At 41.6% G+C, this 25,710-nt stretch overlaps 1 protein-coding gene across 6 annotated transcripts in view; it reads right to left on the minus strand.

Annotated features, from left to right (window-relative positions):
• CTBP1 (C-terminal binding protein 1) overlaps window positions 1-25,710 on the minus strand; it is a 234,961-nt gene that overhangs the window by 47,581 nt on the left and 161,670 nt on the right. For 2 of the 6 annotated variants that reach the window (XM_066317338.1, XM_066317341.1), the window contains exon 1: window positions 16,032-16,275. The exons of the other annotated variants lie outside the window; for them this stretch is intronic. In XM_066317338.1, the coding sequence (XP_066173435.1) occupies window positions 16,032-16,071 (40 nt within the window). In that variant the 5' untranslated portion in view covers window positions 16,072-16,275. Of the gene's footprint in view, window positions 1-16,031; window positions 16,276-25,710 lie in introns of those variants that run through there. 6 annotated transcript variants of the gene reach the window in all.

Consider the following 25,710-nt stretch of genomic DNA (forward strand, 5'->3'; position numbering starts at 1 on the left):
AGTGTGTTTGTCTGCAGCCCTTCCTGGGCCAGGAGCACCATCAGACATTGCAGGGAGGGATGGAGAGGGAAAAAATCAGTTTAGTGCATCCTGTCACTAGTAACTCTGCAGTACACCAAGACTGGTGTGGGACTCACTTTCTTTTTCAACAGACATGCTGAGAGAATGAGGGTGGGGGGTTGAAGGGAGGAAGGAATGGTTTTATTCTGCATGATGAGATAATGTCACGCAGGAAGCATCAAGGCCCAACTTCTCACAGCTGCATTATGATTAGTGAAAATCTGGTCTGTAAACTGTAAAAAAATGCATTACGTGATGAACTAAACTCTCTCAACCTCCAAGAAAACTACTGGCAAGTAACTACAAGAAAACTCTGAAGAGTTTCAGTAGAAGGGTTTGACATGAAGCGAAATCCTTCTTTTCCACCAAAGTTATTTAAAGAAAATATGTAATGCAAAAATACGGGGGTAGGACCTAGAGGGATTGGGTTGCTTTGTTTTACAGTTTTGGGGTTTTTTTAACTGTCCAGAGGGAATGAGCAATATAGTTGCTGAGTAATGCCATAACATCGGGCAAATAGCATGAACAAAGTATTTCTAACCTGCAGGTCTGTAGTGCTTTCACTGAAATTTGTTAAATGGTGCACAGACTTACTGCTTTGAAATTGAATGTGTGTACTTTAACTTACAGAATAAAGAAAAAGTAGTTCAGTACTACACCCAAACAGGCCAGATGAACTGATTGTTTATTAAACATATAAAATTGAGTTATGAGCAGTACCAATTGAATTTATTTGTTTCACATGCTCCCTAATAAATGGTTACAGAAACAAAGTGTCTGAAGCCTGAAACAGAATGGAGAAGAATGAGCCAAAGAACAAGAATTCAAATCTTATTTTTTTCTGCATATCCAATCTGTACAAAGTTCTTCACACAAAGTTCTGGAGATATTAAGAATGAGAATAAATCTCATCCTAAAGAACATGAAAGCAACTACAACACTGGAAACAAAAATTCTGCAATTGCTTATAGCAGATCTTAAGTTAGATAGTCATCAATAGTTAAAACAGTATTTATTCAGATAAGGTTCCAAATCTCAATAAACTTGAACAAATACTAATAGCCTAATTACTTTCTGTGAAGATGTGTGATAGTATTACCTGGTTTTCTCCAAGCAGCAGTCGCTGCAGGACACAATCCCAGCAACATGCATAGTGCTCCAATAACAATAAAAGAAGCCCAGAATGCATCTTTTGCCAGTATCAAGGTATTTCAGGAACTCCAAACTCCACTAACTAAAATCACAAAATATTAATAAAATTATTCCCTTACTTTTGTCAGTACTGATCAAAGCAAATATCTCACTTTTTTTCCCCAGTGAAATGCAGTGAACTCCTAAAAGAAAACAGGGTGCTCTGCCAGTAAGAAAAAGACATAAAGAGCAATGTCAATAAATGCATTAATGAAACAAAAACTGGGTGGCATCATTTTGCGTTATTAAGAAGTTTTGGGTACTTTCTGAGCATAAACTAAGCTTTTGTGTTAGTCTTTGTTTCACTGATTCTACTATATTATATGTATTAAGAAAACTTATATGAAGTACTATCTAATACAGTGCACATGATGCAGTTTTTTGGGTTTTTTTGGATTTTTTGTGGTTTTTTTTTTTGCTTTAAGGGTACATTTTTCCTTGTAAGACAGAAAATTTACACTGCATCAGAAGGCATGCAAGTATTAATGATGGGGAATGATGAAGAACATAAATGGTTTCCATTTTCACATTCAAAAACAAGTACCTGCAAATTAATGTTAAAAGCAACTGGCCTATAAAGGAGCCATGTTTCCATGCCAACTGATCACAGAAAGACCTATAATTCAACAAAAAATGAATAACCTACAAAACAAGAAAATAAAGAGCAAGTAGAAGTGCTGGAAATCAAGATCCTGACCATACCCAACTATTTTACAAGAACAGCAAAGAACACAACAATTAAATTGCAATTTAAGACATGAATGGTGTGCAGCTAATGCACTTCATCATTACAACACTTCTAAAAGCTGTCAGTCTCTAGTCAAGAAAAACAGGATCCAGAACACTTCTATTAAGAAGGAGGGAACATTTGTACAATTCTTACGGAGGTTTCACAGTTGGTGGACATGAAAGCACAAGTTACTTTTCAGTGCACAATTTTCATTAGGATTTTAATTTTTTGTCCTTAAGACCTTGCTTTGTCCCCCACTCACAGAGTTGTTCTGGGGTCCTGCAATCAGTCAGCAGTGCTGGCTGCAGCATGAGGCTGTCACTACCTGAGTGCTCGTTGCAAAATCACACACATGAGGGATGAGCAGATTGGTATGTGCACACAAGCAGCTCACACAGCCACGTGCACATATTTATCTGATGCCATTAAATTTTTCTATGTGTACGAGCAAAACTCAACTTCACAGCCGACAAATCCGTGCTACCACTAACAGAACTACAGCAAACAAGTAAATTCATTAAGTTCATAAATAAAATCATGGGATATACAGTCCACACATGTCAATTTCTATATGGACAAACAAGACTGAGTTTAAGCAAGGAAACTTAGAAATACAGAATTGACAAAAATGCTACTGGATCTAAATATAACTAGTTTCAAGATACTGACATTTACATACAATAAAACTAGCAGATTATATTCTTTAAACCTCAATAAATAAATAACCCCAACTAAAAGGCCCATAAACCCTGTGTTTTAAATTAATACAAACTGAAGACAGGATAATAAATTTCTGTTTCTTAGTACCCCTTTGTTTTATCAAGCAACAGTGCTTTTTTTTCCTATTTAGCTCTTAAGAACATATTAAACGTCATTAGAGGTTTAAAACAGATAAAAAATTATGATTACAGAACTGGAAGTTGGAAACACCACCACTAATGCACTTTAGTCCATTTGAATTTTACTGTTTTGTCGCTTTCTGCATGAGTAGAGAATAGAAAATTACAAATGCTTGTATCCACCCAACTGACTTTCCATTTATGTGAACACAGAGGTTACATGACAATGGGCCTAAACATTGCATGGAAATATGCAAAGTTCACAGAAAATGATCTTTAGTTTCATTTATGAGCCTCAGTCTGTGTAGGGACTTCAATGACATCAGTGGATGAAAGAAAATAATTACACAGTTATGTTCCAGCTTATCCAGATAACATGAAAGATTAAGGGTTTCAGACTTTCTTCTTCTGTCTATTCAGAATTTACTAAGAACTGAACTTTTAGATGTGACAGTTGCTTGCTGCCCTTTTAAACTGGCATTGATTTTTCTAGGAAAAGCTTTGCCCTTTAAGAGTAAAAAAATGTATATATTCTAGCAGAAAAGATCTAAGCTGCAAAGTTTTTAAGTCACCAAGATGTCTTTTTTTTTTTTTTTTTTTAATTAAGTAAAACCCATGCTTACATCACAGTTCAGAAAACTACACAGTCAGCATCGCTGAAATTTTTTAGGTCTCACTGCATTTCTACAACCTTTCCTGAGGCTGGGCACATCCAACTGACTGCATTTCTGCAGTTCTTGTACAAGCTGAAAAATTACAATTCAGCTGTGTGGAGAGGCCAAGATTTCTGCATCTTTCTTCATGTATGAACTATTGCTTTTAAGGCTTATACACTAAATTCCTGTGTTGGATCCTTAAAGGAAAAAACTAATAAAAAGAAAAATTTACACACATGCTCAAGACACACTGACTATTCCCAACTGATAAAACTCCATCTGTAAAGTCATGTACGCCACAATAACCTTTGTGACATGCCAACTCTTCAGAAACTCCTGCACTACAAAGATACGAATTCCAACAGGAAAAAATGTATTTTAATAAATCCCTATCAATGTGTGATAATACAAAAGTTACAAAACACAAGCAGCAACTGAAAGCTTGTGGCTGGCTGACAGTACCTGCACTCCCAGCTCCAAGCTTCCCCGACAATTAATTCCTGCTATGTTTTGGAAAGACCAGGAGTGGCAAAGCCGAGTAAGATGAAAGGTCAGTTCAGCTTCTCACACCTTCACCTCTTTTGATCTATTGTCAAAGAATCTCTTCTGTTCTACAAACACCTATTTTTTAGAGCCTTCTGAGAGTCAGTTTTACACTGATGACATCGTTTCACTACCATGGATGAAATCATCCGCAGAGCACATGGATTTTTCACACAGCACTGCTTTGGGCAAGATCTTAAAAAAGGCAACAGAGCAGAAGACTCCATGCTATTTAAATATGAAGAAAAGAACAATAATGAAATAAAGAAAAAATAAATCACTTTCAACAGAGCAACAACTGGAAGGGCAAATAGCAATAGCTTCATGTTCAGAAACACTTCTTAGCCTTGGCCAGCACTGTCTGTTTATATAACTGAAAGAAAGAATGCTGCCCTGAACTTGCCCATTATCCCACAGAAAAGGTATTGTGGGAATGTTAGCTTTTACCTGGCTAACTTCCAGATGCTGGCAAGAAAAAAAAACACCCTATTAAAATTTTAGTCAACTGAAAAATACTCAACGTTTTTCACATTTTACAATTATTCCAAGCTATGTATAAACTAACACAGGCCTTGAACTAAATCCGTGTAAAATGGTCATAATAAGATGATGGACTGTTGGGCAAAAAAAAGGAATCAAGGGGCCACACAGCCAAACCAAACAGCCCATACTGTACTTCTCAAACCACAGTGGCTTTGCTGAAAGCAGGCACATTTCTAGAAGAGCAGAAATGTTTGCAATGTCCTAAGAGCCCTTGCTGGACAATGAGAGCAGGAACTAAAAAAGTGCCATCCCAATTTCAGGAATGCAGCCCAATGCATGATGCTGAGCTGGCAATGTGTGACCAAGATGTCGTCTGAAGCCTGCATTCTGCCACAGAGTTGATGAGAGAGAAATGCATCTTGTATGTGTCTAATACCTGCATGGGACCCATGACAGGAAATGCAACACAGAAGAATTACAGAATCCTTCAGACTGGAAAAGACCTCCAAGATCATGAAATCCTACATGACACTGTCAAGGCCACCACTAAACCATGTCCTCAAATGCCACATCTACAAGTCTTATAAGCATATCCAAGGACAGTGCCTCTACTACTGCCCTGGGCAGCATGTTTCAATGCTTGACAACCCTTCCTGTGAAGAAATTTTTCCCAATATCCAGTCTAAACCTTATCACATAGGTGTAAAGCTAATTAAGATCTCACCTCAGCCTCCTTTTCTCCAGCATAAACAACTGGACACACTTCAGCATCACCATGTCTTTTTTGTAGTGAGGGGGCAACAGAAACACAGGATTCAAGGTGTGGCCTCACCAGTGCCGAGTACAGAGGGACAAACAGTGCCCTGGTCTGCTGGCCACACTACTGCTGATACAGCCCAGGATGTCATTTGTCTTCTTGGGCACCAGGGCAGGTTGTGGCTCATAGTCAGCCATGGCTGACCAGCACCCCCCAGTCCTTTCCCACCGGACACTTTCCAGCCATTCTGCCTCCAGCCTGTAGCTGCAGGGGGCTGTTGAGGCCCAAGGGCAGGGCCTGGCACTTGGCCTTCTTGAACCTCATACTCACTGATCCATCCTGCCCAGATCCCTCTGAAGAGCCCTCGTGTCCTCCAGCAGGTCAACACTCACACCCAACCCAAGTGTCATCTGAGAACCTGCAGAGAGTGCCCTCAATCCCCTCACCCAGGTCATCAATAAGAATATTAAATGGAACTGGAGAGTACCAAGCACAGTAACTGTGGACTTGAGAAGACCCCAACACAAAATGAGCAAAAATCCCCTTTCTGTTTTAAACAGAAGGCATTTTTCTTGCTCTTTTCCATCTGGCACTTCAAGTAGCTGTCTTTACTTAACAGTTATCTTGAAGTTTTTAATAAGTCATACAACGTGCAAACTCAAACTGAAAGAAATTACTCCTTACTTTTCTTCCAAAGTTCAACTGTTAAGTAAAAATAGTTCACGATCATGTCTCTGCTCCAACTCTTTGCATCCCAGCAGGAACAAGGGTACTCTGCACTGACACACCATCTCCATATTCCAGTGCACAGCAGCACATGGTGCTGCAGCCTCCTCACTCACCAGTACTCTGCTGGTTCATCTGCATGCCTGTCTTGTCAAGCTAATTGAATACAACTTCTCAATTCAAATATACAAGAAGGGTTTTTACTGTTTGAAATTACATTTTTAATTTGGAGAAAGCAAGCCCTTCAGTCACAGTGGAACGTTTCACACGGCATTGTGTTCTGTCAAGCCACAGGTCGTCTTTTTAGTAAGTGCATTTACCTTAAGCCAGTTCACAAATAAAAGCTCACTGCCCCCCCAACTGTTACCGTGTGTTAAAACAAGACACAAGAAGATCAGCCAACCACCTGCTCACAGCACCACTAACTAAAGAATCCTACTCTCATTTGGTGCCATTTCCAACAGATCCCAGAGTGCTTTCCAAGGTAAGCTCACCATCATTTGCACGCACAGAATGCAGGGTGGGACTGGGCACAGAAAAATTAAGTGAATTATCCCAGGTCACTTCTGAGGCTTCTCAGAAATGTGACAAAACCACCATGACCATCTGGGCCATTCCACAGCACTTGAGACATCTGCTACCACTGCCATCTCTGCTCTCTTCTCTCTTCCAATTCCCCTGGCAATTATTAGACCACATTTGCCCTGAAAGTCAGTATCTGCACTAGATTTCTGTACTCAACTAAGATTTTTATTGACCAGAAACTTCTTCTACAACAAAGAAAACAAACCAAACCACAAAAAACCCCAAAACAACAAAACAAAACGCCCTCCACCACCAAAAAACAACTCCAGGAAGGGGATTCAGTTCTCATGTAGGACATTAAATTCCTAAGACAGGTCCTTCAGTGATGCTCCTTTTATAGAGAGGTACAAATCCCACACAAAGCAGCTGTATTTATGCTCAAGTATGCTTCAAAACTAGAACACACATGCCTAACAATGTCATTGCAAAGTACAAAGTAATTCGGTTTTCCTGATTCCTAAATATCTTAATGCAAATGTGAAATAAGCTCAGTAAATTTAGTTTCACTTCACTTACTTAAAAAAGCATTAAGAGGCTTTCACTACCTTAACTAACTTGATTTAAAATCATACTTAAGTAAATGCAAGCAGTTTCCCAGGTATTATATGGTTTCTTCATGGACTACTTCTTTCACTGTGCACTCTTATGATCAAAGACATCTTACATCTAACAGGTGAGGTTATCTACTGTTTATAAAAACATCTACTGTTTAATCTTCTTTTTAGAATTAGTCTTCTAAAATGAAAACTAATTTCTATTAATTCTCTTTGAAAATCTGAAACAGAAGTAGAGGAGTTTGAACATCAATTTTTCTTGCACAAAAAAAGAAAAATGCCCTCCTGCCAATAAATCTTTAGGGCACTTCAATAGCTGCTGGAATTGTGTAAACAACCCTTTGGAATATTCATCATTTCTATGAGAGAGTATCCCCAAGACAGTAAAAGACTCCAAACTTCATTTTCAACTTCTTAGGAGTTATTTTTTTCCCCTTGACTGTGGGTCTAAGAAAATAGTTTCTATTTATGTATTTGTTAACAGAATTTTTTTAATGTATTTAAAAAAAAAAAAAAAAACCAAAGCCACAAAGCTCGGAAAAATCACTAACAGAATTTAACAGACTTAAAATACAGTTCAGAAGGAAGATGGTAGCAAAGTTATGAAAATCAATGCAAAACTGCAATATTCCCAGTACTTCAAGTTCTCAATTACTGGCTCCATGCGCTTTTGTACTTTCTTTATTCACAGGACTAAGAAAATAAGACTCATGATTTTGGAGAGTTCTCATAATCCTGAGTCTTTCAACCCGAGTGGCAGAACTTGTTCCTCAACTGCGCGTAATGAAATAAACCAATCTCTGAACAAAATTTTAGTAGAACTGTTATCCTGCAGTAACTCAGGTTTAGTGTGAAGGATGCAGCCAGAATCCTTTCAATTTGTGAGCCCACTCCAACTCCCATCGATACTGACCAAAAGCTGAATAATTTAATGTCCTGCAGGATCCAAATCAGCTAAGACACGAAAAGTTGTGCCCGCAGCTCGCTGTTCTCCTAATTCCCACTAAAAACCTTTTCTATTTCTTTCTCTAAGGAGATGGTTCTCACTGTTGAATACACAATTTAATGTAAAAACAATGCCGGTTTTAAATTTTACATGGCTGCAGAGTGGTCATGAGACAAATGCCACGAGTATTTGCACACCTCTCTATTTACATTAGGAAGGAAAATCATTTGGATTCAAGGATTCAAAACACAAGATCTTCTGAACAAAGACATGGTAAGAGAAAGCCTTGAACAGCCGAATACAAACAACATACATAACCAGATCCAAAACGCAATGTATTGTGAAACCTTTCAAAACTATACAATACTAGAGGAATTAAGTAAACTTAAAACTCCCCTGCAATACTCTCGTCATAGCTAATTTGTGATTTCCTGTACGCTCAGTACTAACAGCACAATGGGGCCTCTATTGTGGGCCTCCTCCCACAAGCTTTTAAAAAATGCAAGACATTCTTTTTATCTAGACTGGCGTGGCTAAAATACACCGAGCTCTAAATAGATAAATAGTAATTTTAGATGCTGCTTCTGCTCATAGAAACAAAAAATAAAAAATATGCTGCCTGGTGGTGCTGAGTTTACAGTTCACAAAGGATCAGTGCTATGGTGGCTAAACTTCTGACCATGGATCTCAGGCAGGGCAGGTGAAGGAAACCACTTCAGTTTTAGGCTAGCAAGAGAAGACTGGGAACACATTGAGAATTCTCTGCAAATTCAACACAATTCAAACCAGCTTTTAGAGTCTTGCAGGAGCTGAAAAAATGAATGAAAATTTGACAGAATTCATGGGATAAAGCAACTGCAGTATTCACTGCAAATCTTGATTGAGGGTGAAAGTAGTGAGTCCTTAGCTGCAAGTGACTAGTTTAGAGCGGTTAAAATTGATACTGCATACTTTCTATCTTAAAGAATACTGAAAGCTCACACAAACCAACCAAAATGAACAAGAGTTTCTGCTGAAACGAAAGACAGTAATCCTGGCACAGGACAGGATGGGAAAAAAGCACAACCAGCACAGACAGACTTTCAGTATGCAGGAGAGAATTTGGTGGGGATGCAAAATAAAACCTGAAATGCTGCAGTGGCTTTGATCAGCACCTTAATGACCTTTCTTAGTCAAAAAATAATGCGTTAAAATGGAATAAGCTCCCCAGTTCCAGTCAGCATGGGAACACACACAACACTGAATTACTTAAGATCACTTCTCAGTAACCCTGATTATATGAATGGGAAAATCAACGACATGAGAAAGGCTGTGATACACATTCATACTGTTCACTGAAGCACCAGACACACATTAAGATGCTTGGTAGACCACAAATGTGAAAACGCTCATTACCCGGTTGAAAATAAACAGTTTAACATATCTGGTACAACACATTAAAGTGAAAAAATATTTAAGTATCAGTTGAAGAGTTTGGAGACTGGCTTGTGGTTATCTCTGCTAAACACTTTTGTCCTGCATGACTCTGCAAAGACTGAAGCCACGCACTCAGCAAGAGACAAACTGGCTGCAACCACGTAATGAAATTTGACTCATCTGGGAATTTTGATGAAGTGCTCCATACCACTGTTTCTGCTAAGCCATACATTTTCCTTGCAGGATCGAGAGTGCTGCAAATATGCAAAAAATAACATCAATTTAGGACTGCTTGGCTTTAAATAGAAGGTTAATTCTGAAAATCCATATTCAGGTAAAAATACTACAGAAGCCAATAGAAACTTTGCTATTATAAATTAAAGGTACAGGGTTCTGCATCAATGGCACAGTCATGACCGTCTGTGAGCCCCCAGCAGTACCTCCTGCCAACTGTAAGTCTGACTAAGAGCTGCCTAGGGCAGCTCTTTCTTCCTACAAACCCTCCTGCACATCAGCCCAATCCAACTGGAGAGCACGCATCCTGGTACAGCTCCTTTCCGGCTCATTCTCCCAACTTCTGACTCACCCAAGGGCTATGATGACATTTTGCAGAGTGAAAAAAATCTATGTGTAGTAGCAGATGATGAAAATCCCCTGCAGTGCTGATTCTCTCCTGGCTCTGTCCTGAGCTCTGCCTGGCCAGTGCCCTGTCCGAGCACGCTGCAGGGACAGCTCACTGGCCGTTCCTCTGCCTGGCCAGGCACACAGGGCACTTCATGGCACACACTGCATGCTCCTGCCAGAGGAAGGAATACAGCTGGATGGAAATGCAGCAGGGACAGCCTTGGAGAGTCCCATTTGCTATTCCTGCTGTCATCACGTGGCAGCCACAGGCTAATTCCTATTGATCATGTTTGGAGAGTGGGAAAGAAGAACAATCTGCCACATGGCAGCAGCGACAGCAGCGAGCCCAGCTTTCAGAGCCTCTGACATGAGCAAAACTGAAAGCAGGACCACTCTCTTCTGCTGCCCCAAGAGCTTAGCTTTCCTAAACTAATATCTGCTGTGGTAAGACTGTGCCCTGACTGTCCAACAACCTGTGGGTGAGGGCCTACGTCCCTTCTGCACAAACCCAGACACATTCAGGTGAATGTGCACAACACTGGGCTCCCCACCTTGGCTTCCTCAACTACAGGCATTTCTCACTTCAGAAGGTCACGCGCAAACCAAGCACAGAAGGTGCCAAAGCAACGCCTTCTTTGAAAGGCAGCACAAGTCACGCTCTTGTCATGTTCTGCAGGGCAGTGTGAGAATTCATGGCTATTAAAGCTCTCAGCACAGCACGCTGGGACAGAACTCCCATCTCCCTCATCATAGGGTGTGCCTGTGTCCCAAAGCAGAAGATGGAATCTATCAAAAAACGCTGGTGCTGTTCAGGAAGATGGTTAGAGCATATCCAACAATACAGAGTTTGGGCAGCACACAGAAATCTGGAACTGTGACTCAAGTCAAGTAAGAAATGTTTCCCTGCTTCCTTCCTTTTTTTTTTTGTGAGTTGGCATCAGAGCTCCCCTAAATAGACCAAAGGAGAGGAGGGGTAATGTGGTGAGCTCTGGCACACACACAGGCAGACAGCACGAACAACTTTCACTGCAGACTTATGTAACTTTGCTGGTGGTGACACAACTCGCTGAAGGGTGGTTTAGGCACAGATAAGGGACATCCACTGACCTGTAAACAGAACTGTTAAAATATGCCTTAAAATACCTCACATAAAGGAAAATTACATAATCACATTACCTCGTGCTTTAATACCGAGACAACAAAGGCTTCATATGCAACAGAAATAAAAGCTTTCTATTAATACCTCAACTTCTGAATTAGCTGAACAACTGTCCCCACTCCCCAGGGCCAGCTTTTTCTGCTTTCTGCATAGAATCCCTTCTGGCTGACTACCCTGGCAGGTATACTGCAAGGAGTTCCTCTAAAGGCCCTTGAAAAAGGCAGGTATAAAAAAAGATGAAAATGCAAGGATGAGCAATAGTCTTCCAAAATAAATACCAGCATTAAACAGGCTATTGTATTAACTGCACTTAGTTCAAAGAAAAAAAAAAAATCAAACAATGTTGATTTTCAATTATGTTGATTAGACACAAACTGGATAATTAGTAAATAGAATAATAATATAGGAAACATGATATGTTTGAAATGAAGTGACAAAAATATTCCTGAAGACAGAACGAGCTAATTCATAATCTTCCTCAAAAATTAATTACTCATTCTGCTATAGCAAACATAAACACTTTATGTTTCGCACATCAAAAAACAATTAACCTATTCATCTAAGGCACAGATGTTTTTCAAGAGAGGTTCTTTGAGCTTTTTTTTTTTGTGTGTTTGATTTTACCTTGTGATTTTTTTAAAAAAATTTTGTTTCATTACTGCTGGAATACCCATAGGGATAAGGACCCAGGTTAAGGCAGGCATCCATCCTTGGGCCATCTTCCATGGGCAGAGCCTGCAGGTGAAGCTGGGGAATCCAGATTCAGATCCTCCCATCCTGACCCACCAAAGATCACAGCTACCAGGCGGCACAAATTATATGAGCCCAGGGACTGTCTCCTGTTCCTCGAAGAGCCAGAGATCTCTCCTCATGTTCAAAAACAATTTGAAGTTTTAACCACTTCAACCACCAAATCAAAGCTGAACACCACAGGGCCCCAAAAGTGCCCAAAACACTTGATCTGGGGACTTTCAGCACCCTTCTTGTGCCATACACAATTTGGGACACTTACTCCGTTTGCTCTCCCCACAGCACCACCACACGAGGCCACATACCAGTTTCAGTCAGCCAACACCTGGATGCTGCCCGATTCCCAAAACACTCCTGATCACGTTAATCACTTGGGGAGATGGGCGGACGATTACTGTGCACTGGAAAAGATCCGGTCGTAATCACAGCTCAGAGATCCTAAACTGCCCGCCACAGCTGGAAGCGCCGCCACGCTTCTCCAGTTCTCCCAGAGGAACAGTGGCGAGGGAGCAAAGGGTTACTTTGCAGCAGGAAATGTTAATTTTAGATTTATCGGCAACGCATGTTTTCCTGATCAATTCATAAGCTAAAATGAATCATCATCTTTGCTCTTGAGGCAATAGGGGAGAAAGAGACCCAAAACTACAGCTGGGAATTTGTCTTCCTGAACTGTAAATCCACTGCTCTGCTGTCTGGGAATGAGAAAGCACGTGCTGCTGAGGAACTAAGGCTAAAGGGCTCTGTACTACAACTTTCATCCTCACCTTAAGTTTTAGGACATGTATTAAAAGTGTAACTTCATCTCTACTCTCACACTAAATAAGTAATTATGGGGCCAGGAGGTGAGGGAGCCTCAGAGGAGACTGCTACGCTGCCGCACTGCCAACTGCTCTGGGATTTGAAAGCTTGACACATGCTGGAGTATCACCTCATCAATGTTCCCAGCTGGCTTGGGAGGCAAAAACCTGACTACTACTCTTAAAGGCAGGTCTCTCACACAGAACAGCCAAGTGCTCCAGATAAGCTTCAAGAAAAACAATTACAAATGCATGGTATGTAAGTCAAAACAAAATGGCAACAAGCAGTTTTTGCCCAAAACATCAGCAGAGTTTCAAGTTCAGCACTGTATTTCGTGTAAGCACATAAAGACAATGTTGCTTCTCAGCATCTTTGCTTAAAAGACGTTAAAATCTGTGCCCTTCTATACACTTAATGCTGTACAAACTGTTTTCTGATAAATTAAGTTTTACTTTTTTTTTTTTTTCCATATTTACAGTTTTCACATAAAAAAAGGTACTTCAGGAGAATATCAGTTTCCTCACCGAAAGGGAGAACCCACCCTGGTCAGTGATCTGCAGTAGATGCTCTTATTTGATAATGAGGGTTTGACTTTATGTTTCAAAACGTTAGCAAGTGCACTACTGTATCTGTATGATAACACTTCACAGTATGCAGCCCAATCCTAATCTCTCAGATCACACTTTTGGCTAAGAGCTGCAACACACTCCGTTTACACCGCAAATAAAACAATAGCTCTCAGAAACAGAGAGATTAATAAATTGAAGGATCACACATTTTTAACAAAGGGCAGACACTATTTTATCTTTATGATGCAGAAGGACAAGTCAAGAGGTAACCAAATTGACAAGCATAAGGGCACTTGTAATTTGTTTTATCACGCTATCAGAACTACACAGGATGACAAAGTATCACAGCATATACAATATTTATGATGAGGAGCTTGCTCCACATAGAGTACTGTGTGCTCGGAAGCTGCACGCTCCAGCTATTCCTTAACTACATATGACAACACTCAACTGCAAAATTCACAAAGGTGACTGGCGTAGTTTCATCTCAAAATAGCTGTTTCATTGACTAAACTCTTCTACTGAGCATGACTACAGCAGTTCTCAGGATTATTACTATTTTATTTGCCAATTCACTAATGAAGTAACACATTCCCTGATGGAGAAATACTGGATTCTGTGTTTGGGAGGGGTATGGAGGGTGTGTTCACAGAAGAACAGAGAACACACTGCTGACTTTACACCAATTTACACCCTCAACGCCATCAAACAAACAGGGAGAAACCAAATTCACGTCCCAAGTATTATTCTATACTAACAATGACAAAAAAGAGGGAACAATTTAATTCTCCCACTTTCTCTCATCTGTTTATGAATTGCAGCCACACGATAAACACTCATTTCTTGTTCAGAGTGGAAAAGAGGCAGGTTGGGGGCAGAGGGTTGTTTGCTCCCCTTTGGTTTGAAATACACCAGTGAATTGCCATTGGGCAAAATATTTTGTTACTACCTCACTCTGGGGACGGCTGACATAATAATAAACTGAAGAGGATGCTATCTGTCAAACACTAAGAAATTCCAATATTGAAATCTTGCTGCCTTTGGGGGTCAATAAAGAGCAACATTATAAAATACACTAAAGTTAGCAGTTTGGGCTGCTAATTTTACATGCCTGCTTCACCAACGCACAGCTAAAAATAGATAAAACAGATAAGAGCGCAGAACAAAGAGATGCACTGGACAATTATCTTTCTGCTAGCAGTCTAATTTATACTCAGCTTTTTAACCCTTCTTATTTATAAAGCAAACAGATTTTCCAAGTAGTATTTAATACGATCTCAATATGAAATTATTAGCGAATGTTTTATTTTTCTTAGTACTTTCTCGCTCCCTTCCTAGTGGGACAGAATAATGAGATTTAAAATATTTTAATAAGGGCATCAGGCTAGTTGCCAAGGGGCTCGAATACTAAATAAGAATATTTACATCTTTTAAGACCCTGGAGGAGGAATCAGTGCAATGCACTTGAAACACGTACACACACTGCAAATACGAGCGTTAATTTTAATTCAGTGGAAAAGAAAGTACACTCACTTCAGTTTATTAGGCCTCATTATTTTCAATGAAGCTAAAGGGATGATTATCTTTAGCTGCTCCAACGTGGCCTAAAAGCAAACATTCTTCCTGATAAGGACAACACTTACTAAAATATAAGGCACTGTGAAATTGTTCAATTAAAGTTATCACAGGTGAAATTTAAAAAACAAGCCCTTTAAACAATATTTTCTACCATTATTCTGTCCAGCTCTGTTATGTGACTTAAATCCTGACTTTTGTATTGAATTTTTAGAGGAAAACAAAGCAGCATAGCAGTCTGACTCACATCTACATTGTAAACAGTCTTATTCCACGCTTTGTAGCCTTCTTTTGGTAAAATTTGCTTACAAAATTATAATGTTTATAAACAGAATCGACATTCTGTCTCCTTATGTCTGGAGGCAGGAAAAAAAATCACCTTCAGATTAACATGACAATTTATGCCAAGCAATTCCAGAGGCATATCTGTAACATCATCCTGTGCATATTATTCATGTTGCCTTAAAAAACAACAGCATAAATGTACAAAAAAAAAAAAAAAAAAAAAAAAAAAAAAAAAAAAAAAAAAAGAGAGAGAGAAAAGAAAGAAACAGAGAAACTGAGATTTAGGGTGAAGAGTCTTACCTCTGATCTGATTCACAACCCGTCCGCAGCTTTGCCAAAACCATCCCACCAGCCAGGCCTTAAGCACTTTTTTACAGCAATAAACCGCCGCTTTTAAACTTCCTGTTTATCCAAACACCGGCCCAGCTCCCCGCAGCTCGGAGCCGGCACCGCTCACCCCACGGCGAACACCCCAAACCCCGAACCCCTCCTGCGGGACCCAACACCCCAAACCCCTCCCGGGCGCAGCCTCGCCGCCCTCTGAGTTTGGTACTTCGGGACGACTCGCACCCCCCACCTCTCGTTTTTATTTCCCTTTATGTTTTCACCCAACCCCAAACAGCCGCCACCGGGCAAAGTTGCGCCGGCGCTGCGGCCGCCAGGACAGCCCCGCTGCCCGCGGCGGGGCCCGGAGCGCCGGTGACGGGCACACAAAGCGCGGCGGCGGCCGCTCGTGTGTGTCCCCCCCTCCGCCCCGCACCGCGGCGAGCAGGCCGGATGGTTACCTAGAGGCAAGCCCTTGTTCAGGAGGTGCGAACTTCCCATGGAGGCGCCGCGCTCCGTCCGCGCCCGCCGCGGGGAGGAGGAGGACGAGGAGGACGAGGAGGATGCCGGGGGGCAGCGCCGCTCGGAGCCGCCGCGGCAGCCGCGGCATATGGCGGCCGCTCCGTGGGCGCCCCCGAACTGAGCGGCGCCTCGGTGCGCGCCCCCGCCGCCGGGCGCGTCGCCGCCGCGCGCACGCGCGCCCGCCCGCCCCCGCGGAGGGAGGGGCGGGGTGGGGCGGAGGGGGGAAGTCGGGGGAGCGGCCGCCGCCGCCGCGCCCCCCCGGGCTCGATCTCCTGGTTCTAGGCGGGCGCCGAGACGAACGAGACAGCGGGGCGGGCGAGCCTGGGTCGAGCGCGCGAAGCTGGGAGCTGCCCCGGGACGCGATGTCGCCACAGCTTGTTTTGTTTTGTTCAAACTTCGGCAAAGTTAACGCCGCATGGCTTTGGACAGTCACGGAATGGGTCAAGTTGGAAGGGACCACAGCCAGTCATCGAGTCCAACGTCCCTGCTGAAACAACGTTTTACCAGAGCAGGATTGCATCCAGACGGGTCTGGAACATCTCCAGGGCGGGAGACTCCACACCCTCTCTGGGCAATGCATTCCATGTGCAGTCGCTGCACAGGACAGAAGTTCCTCCTCATGCTCAGGTGGAACTTCCTGCCCATCACTTTCTGCCCGTTCCTGGCATCCCAAAACACCAGCACTTCTGGTGTTTCGCTGTATTTGTGATTCGGCTAAGCCTTTTCCCTCACGAACTAACAACAGGAATGAAAACAAATAAAGCCATAACGCTCTAATTTTGCCCCGGGTGAGGGTCAGTTCCTGCATCTTCCTTGATGCGCTCTGAAGAGGCGCAGAACCAACTCCGCAGTCTTCCAGGGTCGGCACCACCGCGAGCGGGGGCAGCCTTTATAGAAAGAGCAGCAAATCGCCCAAACTCCAAGAATCCAGGCCCGTTCCCCACGGGGATGCTCCCAAGGCGCCCACGTGGCCGCGGTCCCTCGGGGTCACCCCGCGCCGCCATGCCCTCCCCGCCCCAACGGCGGCGGCGGCGGCCGACGCAAACCAAAGTGGTGGCGGCGCCCTCGCGGCCGCTGTGTCGACTGACGGCGGCCCCGCCCGGGCGCGGTGAGGGAGCGGCGGCCGCCATGGCCCCGCCGCCTCCCGCCCCGCGGCTTTTCTCTCCTCAGCGCCCGGAGCTCCGCTGCAGCCCCCACAGAAACTTTCGTTCTACTGGCGCAGCCGCCCCTTCCTCCTTCCCAGCCGCGGGCGGGAGCGGAGCCGCGGCCGTTCGCTCGTCCGTCCACACCCAGAGCCCAGCCCAGCCCGGCGGCGAACATCCCTTCTCTGGGTTTTTCCAGAAATAAAACGATCGTTTCCTGTCAGCAAACGGCTCCAGCGTCCCTCAGGGACCCCGACCCCCTCGGATAAAGACAGAGACTCCTGGGTAGCAAACAACAGCAATTCACTGGGAGAAGGGACGGGGCTGTAGATTTTCCCCCAGGCTTTTTTGGGAGTTGGTTTGTCTATGAGGGGAATATCTGAACCCAGAGGTTATGGAGGGTGGTTTCAGCCTCTGAGTTGTGTGGAATTCAGGAATCCGTTCAGGACACAACTCAAGGATTTTAGCATAAGGGCAGCCTTCAGCAGCTTGGCTCCAGCTCCCTCGTAACTTGTTTTCCCCCATCATTTCTCAGGTAGTGTGTCCTTTTCGTGGGATTATCCACCGGGATTGGGAGGTAACTCCCAGGACAAGTTTATGCAGCCTCTGATTTATCTCCATGTTCCTCCTGGATTCCTGGGAAAGCCTTTTGTGGCTCAGCACAGACGTCTCAGACATCCCTCAAAGAACAGTTTCCCTAAATTCTCACTGTGCATGACTAGGGCAGAATCTAGCCAAGCGCCTCATGTGGGGTTTGTATAAATAAATTTGGGTTTAATCACTTTAAAGTGGCTAACCACTTTATTGCCATTTATAGATGTTAGCAAATATAAAAACACATACATATCAAAGCTCTAAGGAGAAAATCATTTTTTTTTTCTCCCTCACTGCTTCAATTGCCATGTGGCAAAGTATCAGGAATGAGCATTAGGGGGTCAAACACACTTAAACCACAAGAGAAATATCTGTGAATACCAATATGGATATGAGAATCTCCAGCAAAAAAAGTTACTAGTAGAAAATGAAAAAATCAGAAATGAAATTAAGAATTCAGTTGCATTTTTAAACAGAGAAACATAAACAGATCGTGGCACTGAGACCATGTCCTCGGTAGGGTTACATGACTGGGCAAATGTTTAGGTCTAAACTGGAACTGCTGCTTCAAGGAGGGAGGGGAGTGTGGCGCAAAATATTATGACAAGGGGAGTGCTCTAAGTGAGGATAAGTTGGCATGATGAACAGATGGAGAATTCAATAACAGGAGGTTATTAATACTGCAGTTTGGTATTCTCTACGCTACTTCGTGAAGGGATTCATATGCTTGCTCTTTTTCCTTTCTGATTGTACACAGACCTAACAAATACACACACTGTAGGTAACACAGGACTCGGTTCCCTTCTGGCACACCCATCACACAAGTTCATGCTTCCTGAGGAAACATCATGGGCTGGATCCTCAGCTGATGCTGACTAGACCAACAGTGTTCCCCTCCAGCAGCAGCAGCAAGCCAAGCTGCACCTGCTGAAGGAAAGAGGTTATCTGACCCCATCTCCCCAGCCAAAAGGTCTCTCCACCCTGCTCGACAGCTGCCACAAGGTACCTGCTCGACAGAATAAACTATGCAGGCTCCCAGGACAGAAAAGAACACAAAATAACTCAAGAGAAATTGAAGTTTTCCTTCAGAACACAATGCAGTTCTCTTTCCTCTTAAGAAAATGCAGCTCGTTTTCCTCCAAATTCAGCCCTCCTCCCCTGCACATGGCTGTCAGTGGCCTCATTTTGGACTGGACATGAGAAAATCCAGGAGCAGCCCAGCTGACTCCAGCCAAGCCTCCAGTTGCCCCCATCCGTTTTGCTTCCTGTTTTCTCCAGCAGCTTGCCTCTGGATCACCTCACATTCAGTCACCCTCACAACTTTGACATTATGGCTCACGCAGCTACAATACAAGTACGTCTTTCACAAAGCCTAACAATCCCCATCCTCTTACCACATTTGGGCACTGCTGTTACTGCAATCTCTTTTTTCAACAGCAGCGTGACACAGCTGAGTGTCTTCTGTGCCCTGCCCTAAGAATTACGGCATTTGTCAAAGCCCCCAAACTGTTTCTTGGCTACTTAAGAGTCAGCTGGAGGAGCACATGTGCTGCAGAGCAAATACATTGTTTTAAGTGTATCTGTTAACAGCCACATGTATAATTTAAGTACAAGTTTTATTCCCCTCAGAATGGGCAATCATAAGGGCATGACCTTGGGCTTTCATGAATTCAGTACATTAGGGTTTACTATCTTTAGCAGATGTGACTTTGAAGATACTGAAAGAGGAAGTTTTACTGTTTTACCCCCTAAGCAATGAGCCAAGATACATGTTGAATGTTTTCTGAAGTGAATAGTAAGGTTTGACAATTTTCTTACACAAAGATACTGCTATTGTGTGCTTACAGATTTTCTTTGGTTTGTCACAGCCGTGCGTGCTGGTTCTTTCATGTATGATTTTGCTTTGTTATCAAACAGACGTCATTCATTGTAACAGTTTTTAAAGCCATAAATTTAAAAACTTCATGCATTTCTAATCAAAATGCAAGATTATGTTTTAATAGAATATCTTAACTTTTGTCAACAATAAATCTTGCAGATGCTATTAGGAGATCCTAAGAGAGATTTATGTCAGAAGAAAAGAATGGTTGGACAAAACAGGCCCAACACTTAACCTTTATCCTAAAATAGATTGTTTAAATGTATAATCAAACTAAGTCAATTCAATTTATTTAAAATCTGGGAAGAAAACTTTGTTTGGATTTAAATATTTCCTTAATTCTTTCACTTAGATCCTGAAAAGCATTTGTTTATAAAACACACAGAGATATCAGCCTACTTTGATTTTGCAATTGCGTATTTAAATTACAGCTTCTTTTTTTTTTTTTTTTTTTTTTTTAGTTATAACTTCCTCAGTGTGCAGCTTCCCGCTGCAAGAACTTAATGCTTTCTGGTTCATGTGAAAGTCATTTTAGAGAAAAATCTTCAGCAGGTTCTGAGGGGAAAATGGAAAAAAAAGAATAATTGACTAAAGAGAACCACCTCATCTTTAAGAAATTGTCATTGTAAGCATGAAATAAAATAGAGGACCCTTCATCTACTGTTAGAAAGAAGGTGAAGGATCAAAGTAGTAGATTAAAGTTCCACTTAACGAACAAGTTCAGCTGTGTCAAACATTCAAAGTCATTTTTGAAATGCCAAATGTGCATTGCTCCTTTCTCAGAATGGAACAGCTCTACTATCTCTATGCTGGAAACACGAAGTGAAAAGGTTGTAGTGAGCTGAATGAATGGAAGAATAAATTCCCTTCAAACCACTGAACACAAAAAAACTCTCTCCTCTGATGTTATCTGTATTAAGTGACTAAGGGGTTTTCTTCTTGATCTCACCCTCTTCACACAAGCACTAAAAACATCAGAACCGGGGTGGAATTAAATCCTCTGCATTTTCTGATTGTCGTGAAACAAGACATATTATTTTCCATCTAGTCAGGAGGAGTTACCAGACCATCTCCAGGACGGTCTGTGTTCTGGCTAAAGAGAAAAAGAAGATAGAGATGAACAGCAGAAGAAACCTATCAAGAACCATTAGTGGATGTCAGCCATTGTCCATCTGTTCACAGTGGAATAAATCCAGACCTGAAGGAACAACTGCAACCTGCCCCATATGGCTCACTCCGTTCTGCGCTGGCAGGGCTTCTTTGGGGATTTGACATTGGATGAGGTAAAGGAGAAGCAGCGCAATCTGTGTTCCCAGGAATGAACAGCCAATTAACATGAAAGGACAAAAAATGCGTTAGTGACCCCGGGAAGGTTTTCTCCTCCTCACCTCTCTGAAATCGTGGAGCTCATTCGAACTGTGTAAGTTGCAGAGATATTATACTGAGGATCCTGCTATTAATGAAATCTTAAATATATACATTTATCTACTAACAAAATTCTGTGGACAGTGGGTATCCCTCACTTGGTGAGCCCATGGATCCAGCTGTCTCCCAAAGTGTTAAAGAAGGCATTTAGAATATATTACACTTACATTCCATTAAAAATTATAAGACACTATGCTTTCAACATAATGAACCTGCGTAACAACATTCTGCATTTACTTTTATAGAACTGGATTATTGAGTAGTAATTTACTCCTCAAGTTTTAAATCAGTCTGGGCCTGATCATGAAGCAAGTGCTATTTTTTAGATGGTTAAGGGAAGTAGGCTCTGGCCTATGCATAACAGTTATGAAATCTGACTGTCTCTTTAGAATTATAATGAGAACCAGATACTCTTTATGATGCTGCATTTTGCATACAAAAAACTGAGATCTACATATTAAGGCCAACTGAAAGGATCAAAACCCACAAGTCTGTACTAGATTCAATAACCTGTTTGGTGGTGGTAATTTCACAGGTACTATGGAGAATAATGGACCATCCAATGGCCTAAACAGAACTAGTGGATGTCCTGAGTGAACTTGCTACTGTGGGTGTGTCTTACTGGGCTGCAGTGTCATTTGCATTCTACTATCTTCCACCTCTTCTTGAGTTCTAACACACTTGGCATCTTATTTTTGTCAAAGTAGCACAACAAGTAGCCAGGGAAAAAAGCAAAGTTGTATCAGAGATAGTTTTCAAGTTCCCAAACAATTATATTTGCATTTGTCACTGTCATCCATTCACTGGGTGGCATAGAAAGCATCATACTTCTTTGTTTCAAACATGCACCACAAGACTGAGGATGCCCTCAAGAAAAATTGAATCAAATTTAAAAACTAAATTTAAAAAAGTATGAAATCAAAGCCATATCTCACTAAGAATTTAGCAAGAGACTTTGCTCTAAAACCAAGCACAAGTCTTACCCATTTGAAAAACCAACAAGGACACAAAAGGATGAAAAAAAGCAGAACAGTGTTACATGAAAATGCCCATTTGCTGTCAAAGACCTTAAGCACAACCACACACTGGGATTACGTACATTTGTGACATTGAAATGAACTCTCCAGCTTTGTCAAATTTACTTGGGATGATGACAAGTTACCAGGCTTGAATTTCATCCTCTTCCAAATTGAGCACTGCTTTGTACCACCATGAAATACTGCACTACCAGCACTCCTCTATCACCTACTGCTAAGATAAGAGACTGGTTCATTAGTGAGCAAAAAGTGACCTCTAGTGAATCACCACACCAGCTCCTGAGACAGCACCTCCCTGGCTGTCCGTGACTGATCACATCCCCAATCCAATTAAAATCTGATCATGCTGCACCCCAACACCACTCAGCAGCTGCACCCCATCAGTCAAGAACTTCAGCTACCTTCAGTACCCCCACACTGTGCACAGCAGCTGTAACAAGCAAGAGAAGACACTGGCACATGGAAAAGCATGAACACAGTAAAACCTGCCCACTGATGACTGTTAGGTAATTTAACAGACTACAACAGAACATGCAAGCTCTACCTGCAGATTAAAATTATTTAATTTCATTTAAAAAGTAGGATATCCAGAGATTTGTAAACAAAATGAGAAAAAAATTCCTATTAAATATGTAAAGATAATACCAGTGTTAGTGATCTTTGCACTCAAGGAAAACAAGAAAATTAGAGAAGAACAGTAAGCAAAGAGCTGGGCAGTGAAAATCAATTCCATATTTACAACATATGGAACAATATACAGGCTAGGTAATCCATTACAGTGAATGGTTGATGATTTTAGAACAGTGAAAAGAAACTAGCAAGGTTTCATGTGTAAAAAACATATCCCATTAGCCAAAGAAGTATATTCTACCTCCATATACCTGGTGACACACTAATATTTTTAACCTTCTCCTAATATGTGTATCCTTTTCTAACAAAGATCTATAGGAGGTTATTGAGCAGCCCACCTTTTTTCTTTTATTAAACCAAAATACTCTCGTGCAGCTTTTTCACTTCCTATTCTCAAGACTTAAAACTGAATAGCTGAAAAGTAAACTGCAAGAAATCCTTATCCCTATGCAAGACTCCTGAGATACAATTCAGATCCTTAAGGGACATCAATTTATGTGATTTAGAGAGTGGTGTGGAAAAAAAATAAAGAAATATATTGAAAACACTCCCCTTGTACAGCTGAATAATGAGAGAGCAGTGTGTTCTCCTAGCAGAAAGATCACACTGCTTACATTCACATAACACAGAATTTCACTACAGAAGCAAAGGCGATTCAAAGAGGTGATAATCAGTATCAACAGATTTACTGCTATTTGAGCTGATCTTTACTACCAAATACCCTGACTTAGAGACTAAGGCAGCACTGAGCACTATGATAGGATGGTATTATTTAAAGATTAATGGATAAACTTTCCAAAGGCCTTATCATATTACGTGAAGAAGATACTGCAGAGAGAACACATCTCATGAAAATGTTTGCTAAATCATTGTCTTTTTAACGGTTCAACTCCTCTACACAGGAAAACACCATCTGACAGAGATGTTTTGTTCAATTTGTATCACAGCACAGCACAACTCTGGTCCTACAAGTGTCTTCTGGGAACTCCATCATCTCACAACAACCATTACTCTTGACAGCAGGATTTAAACACAGCTCTTGTTGTGCCAGGCAGGCATTGGCAAGGTGACTGGGCTAACACATCTGCAGTGTTTGTGATTCACAAATGGCACTGTGGAAAGCCCACAAAGAGTTCATCCTGAGCTATAAACAGAATCGTTTGAGATCACTGGCAACCATTAACCCAGCACTGCCAACGCCACTATTTTACACCATGTCCCCAGGTGCCACATCTATACATCTTTTAAATACCTCCAAGGACAGTGACTCAATCCCTGCCCTGGGCAGGCTGTTCCAATGCTTGGACACCCATTCCATGTAGAAATTTTTTCTGATCTCCAATCTAAACCTCCCAGGCACAACCTGAGGCCACTTCCTCTTGTCATGTCACTTGTCCAGGTCCTCCCCTCATCCCCCGAGTGAGTCACCCTATCACCAGATCAGGTTGGTCAAGCAGGACCTGCCTTTCACGAAGCCCACACTGACAGGCCTGTACTTCCCAGCTCCTCCTTCTGGCCCTTCTGGTGGATGAGTGTAGTATCTGCAAACCTCCAGTCCTCTGGGACCTCCCCAGTGAGCCAGGACTGCTGGTAAATGATAGAAAGTGCCTTGCAGAGCAAAACAAAATGGCATTCAAAGAAATTCTATGACAGTTTTGAAAGGTAAATTTCCGGGAACAGAGTATTGAGTAGAAGAGGACTTGGAACATTATGTACCTTTTGAAAGCAGTTTCAATTATTTCACACCATGTATCTTCCTTTTTTTTTTTTTTTCCATTTATTTCATCAAGACAATTACTTGGTTTCTTAACATATGCTGTCTTTTTCATGAAGCAGGGTATTTTATACTGCTTTTATGTAATGAACTATTATTTTTCACTACACTGATATGCCATCTGAATTACAAGATCACAAGTAAAACAGTAAACATTAAAAATCTGCAACACTGATGCAATCAACAATTTTTAAGTTTTCATCTTTATCACATAATTCCAAGGAAGAACTTAAGGTATATAAAGCCTATTTTTTTATTTCAAATTCTTATGGTTTCTTTGGGTCCTATATAATTTTATGAACAGCTGAAGAGTCACTGATATTAGAATATTCTTTTATTAATTTGTACTATTTTATGTATCTGGAAGAATGATCACAGCACAAGCTTGTACATCACGACAGGAAGAAGAAAGTTCAGCAGACACAGACAAAAAAGCAAATACTTCCATGCAAACAGATCGAGTTCTTAATTAAAATGATTTGATACGCCTTATGAACAGTGCAAGTTATATCACAGATGATGAAGTTACCTAAGGAAAAATGTACTTTAAATTCAACTGCTGGAGGTTAAAGCCAACTGAGCTGTAATAATAAGTAAACGTATATAGATAAGGTATAAATAATTAATTCTCTTTTCCTGAAAGACCTGGAAACAAATGGGAACATGCTGTGTATCACTGTACTGTGCTGATCTCTAACTGAAGTGGCTTTGGAGACCCGTGACCCAGAAAGGTTAAAGTTTGTGTCTTTCCCAGAGGCTGCACCTCTGTGATTAACATTACAGAGAAGCCCACATCAGAAAGAACTATCACAAGAGAGGAATGAACAATAATTCATGGAGATAATAAATAGTCTAAGGAGAAAAAGAAAAAACAACCCTACTTTGGTTCAATGAGTATTTTGAATGCTTTTCCTTTTATGCATCATAACTGTAACTTTTACTAAATACCAAGTACTGAAAGAGATGATTTGTTTGTTTCTTGAGGTTTTACAATCACAAGCAGAATTAAGTGTTCCCAGTCTATTCCTGAATCTTTCCTGACAAGGGATTTCCAACTGTACTAAAATCTATGGAAGTTTTCAGATGTAGACAGATGTCTGAGAGGCCATAGGCTGAGGTCATCAAACTCATCTCATT

The sequence above is a fragment of the Sylvia atricapilla genome, chromosome 4 (genome assembly GCF_009819655.1).
Source record: "Sylvia atricapilla isolate bSylAtr1 chromosome 4, bSylAtr1.pri, whole genome shotgun sequence".
Lineage (NCBI taxonomy): Eukaryota > Metazoa > Chordata > Aves > Passeriformes > Sylviidae > Sylvia > Sylvia atricapilla.